This window comes from Cyprinodon variegatus, unplaced genomic scaffold, assembly GCF_000732505.1.
Source record: "Cyprinodon variegatus isolate N-32 unplaced genomic scaffold, C_variegatus-1.0 Scaffold1566, whole genome shotgun sequence".
Taxonomy (NCBI): domain Eukaryota; kingdom Metazoa; phylum Chordata; class Actinopteri; order Cyprinodontiformes; family Cyprinodontidae; genus Cyprinodon; species Cyprinodon variegatus.
In genome coordinates, this window is record NW_015152019.1 from 15,984 (window position 1) to 19,391 (window position 3,408).

The window sequence follows — 3,408 nt, forward strand, 5'->3', positions numbered from 1 at the left end:
TGTTTAATCACATTAGATGATCTTTGCACTAATTCAACCAGAGCAGTGCAGGCCATCAATAAATTACTTTTAAAATTTGCAATAAAAGTTCACACACATCAGCCTTTTTAGGAATTAAATTTTTCTATATTTAAACAGGTAAGTTGATAATTCACAAAGTGAATCTTTTTCTGTTACAGCAGTCTATTATAAATCAATCTACTGGTTTCTCTTGTGGGTTTTTTTTTTATGAGAACTTGATATACTGAGGAGTTTCTGAAGCTCTCCTCCACTTCTGATACACATTTTAAGCTGTTTGTTAAAAGAAGTAACTAAGAAGTATTTCTGTTGAACCGCATGTTGAGACGATTCCTGAAAAACAGAAAATCTCAACCCACAATTACAGCTGAGCCCTTTTTTTGGTACCTCTTTATCTACACAAACATTTAGAGAGGGAAAACCAGTAACTAATCTTTGTTTATTGATATTCTAACATTTCTTCAAAAATATATTTATTTCATTCATATAAATATACTTTCTTGCAGGCCATGTTTAACTTTTTTTTTTTACTTTAAATTCTTTTGAGATTTTCAGTTTATTTGTTGGTTTATTTCATGCTCTATAGACCAACAGCAGAATCATGTCCCATTACATGAAACACTATAATTCTCTCTCACAACTAACAGGTAACAAAGTAGATTCAGTAATTTGCAATAGAAAGACAAAAGGGTTTTTCTCTTTTTACCCAAAAAATATTTATGAAACATGAGATTCTGATACAGAACAAAAACCTTAAAATTATAGATTTAATTCATTATCATTAAATAAAGAAAATGTAACCTTTCTCTACATTTTGTTTCATTTTTCATTTATTAATTTAGCCAATAATCTGAGAGCCCTTTGTAGAACAGTGGATTAGTTTAGACACCAAGGGGTTTTTGTACAGCTCTGCTGCTCGTTGTGTCACTGTGGTTGGCGTTGTATCTTGCACAGTAATACACAGCAGAGTCTTCAGGCTGCATATTCTCTCCATTCAGAGTCACTGTACTACTGGAAGCATCTATATCAATACTGAACTTATTCTTCAGTGAATCTTTGTAGAATGTGAACCAATTTGATTTCATCCCAATCCACTCCACTCCTTTGCCTGCAGGATGTCTGATCCAAGCTCCATAGTAGTCGTCGAAAGAATAAGAGACCTGACATCTGATGGTCAGACGTTGACCTGGCTGCAGTGCCTCAGAGGCTGGCTGAGTCAGAGTTTCAATGCTCACTTCTAAAGAACAAACAATAGAACATAAAAGCTGAATTGTTAACAACAGTAAAGAACATTACCATGCTATATACAAACTCACAGCATCCAGCAACCATCAGCAGCAGAGCAACAGAGAACATGATGATCATGTGATCTGATGGGAGTTTTTCTCCATCTGCAGCTGAAAGCATCAGATCAAGTCTCTAAAACCTGACTCTTCTGATTTGCATAATAACAATAATCCCATTAAGAAAGCAGAAAAAGGCTTTTCTCTATCAACAACAATTAAGGAATATTTTTGCATTTACAGTATTGTACACTCTTAAAAATGATGTATGGAAATGCAATGGAAGAATTTTTATATTATTATGTAATATTTAGTTTTTTTTTATCTGAAACATTTTTGATTCAATAACTTATTTTTGATAGCTACACATGCTTTTCTAAGATATGTGTTTCTCTGTTTAAAGAAGAGGTAAACCTACTGAGACACATTCAGACATGGAGAGTTTACCAACCCTCTAATGCAGCTAAATGTTTAGGAGAAAGGTTCTTAGTGTTTCCCATACCATAAACCTTTAGTTGAATGAAGGTCTCTTTGTTTCCATTGATGGTGCTGGTGTAACACTGATATCTCCCTTCGTCCTGTACCATCACATTACTCAGCTGCAGAGAAGCGTTTCCAGTAGAGATCAATTGATTGGACAGTGAGGTTCTGCCTTTAAACTCGTCACTCTGCTGTCCCATTTGATCCTGGTTGTGGTAGTAGGAGTGTACTTGGGATTTTATAGGTAAATGTCTAATCCAGTGAATGACAACCTGATCACCTGGAGGAAAGCTGCATGGCAGGATGCAAGTCCTGCTGAACTGGCAGCTGACCTCTAAATCTGGGAAACAGAAGAAGAAGAACATACAAACATAAGAGTTTGATCAGTAAAACACGCCAAGCAGATGGAAAAAAGTTTAGATTTGCAGATAATCACCAACATCAAGCAGTGAGATCAATATATCACTCTGCAGCTGTTCACTGATATTATTTCTAGAACGTGTCTGAGAGGCTTTGATGCTTTTACAGTAGAAGGGTCGTAAAAATGAGGGTTGTCTAATGTTGATGAAATGTCTTTGCAATATTTTCACCAGACTAAAAAGATTTTTTTTTTCTAAGTTTTGGAGCTGCTTTGTACTTAAAAGCAGTTCTAAGATTTTTTTTTTCTTTTCTATAATTTATATAAATCTGTTTATGCTCTAAATGTGTCGCTTACCTCCTCTGGAGAGGGTCCAGAATAATGTAAAAAATCCCCAAAATATGACACACTTCAGCTCTGCCATTGTCTCGATTGACATCATCAGCCAACTGCTGAGCTGATGTTTGAAAAAAGGTGTGACAGTAATGTCATTTAAAGCATCTAACCAAACTGGTATTGCCAGGAAATGTAGAAGTTTTTTGAGGCAGAGGCAGAGAGAGAGGCAGTTCTTTCAGATTGTACATGATATTGCAGCCAAAGTATAATAGGTAATGAGCACGCAAACAGGAGCTGTCGTGATCTTGGCACTGATGATGGCCTAGATCTTTCGTGAGCTATATTTTCACCCTGTCAAGCTTGCATTTCTCACAGCGGTACTCTGAAAATTGACAAGGGTTGCAAGTGAAAAAGTGTCTACAAAGTTTAAGAGAAGAAGAGAAAGGCCTAAGAACAACGAAACAAGACCAGAGTGTTTTGGGGAGATTATTTTAAGAGATGGCGTACACTAAAAGCTCCAGCCTGGTGGCTCACCACTGATGCCTTAGTTGCAAAGTTTCTACTTGACAGGCAGTGATGGGACTAACAGTATTGAAAGTAATGGCGTTACTAACGCCGTTACCTTGTTTTAGTAACGAGTAATCTAACTAATTACTTTGACTGTTACTATAACGCAGTTACATCCATCCATCCATCCATGGATGGATGGATGGATGGATGGATGGATGGATGGGTGGATGGATACTCTGCCTTTTCAACCCACTGTATTTAAAATACGGATGGAGATCCGTATTTTATGCCACACACAGAATATACATATAGATTTCAGAATTAGACATCCCCAGTTATTAATTTCATATACTCACCAGATCTGAATGCCCTGTTAAAAAACTTCACATCGCGTTCCCCCCTGATGTCATTTACGTTGAGTTG

General features: G+C 36.5%; 1 protein-coding gene across 1 annotated transcript; it reads right to left on the reverse strand.

Moving 5' to 3' along the window:
* Window positions 1-31: 31 nt before the first annotated feature.
* LOC107103927 (CD276 antigen-like) lies at window positions 32-2,629 on the reverse strand. The gene is made up of 3 exons (XM_015403785.1): window positions 2,497-2,629; window positions 1,804-2,121; window positions 32-1,255 (listed from the first exon to the last, which is right to left on the reverse strand). Exons 1-3 carry the CDS (start codon window positions 2,579-2,581, stop codon window positions 900-902), a joined length of 759 nt encoding a protein of 252 aa, XP_015259271.1. The 5' UTR covers window positions 2,582-2,629; the 3' UTR covers window positions 32-899.
* Window positions 2,630-3,408: the final 779 nt, after the last annotated feature.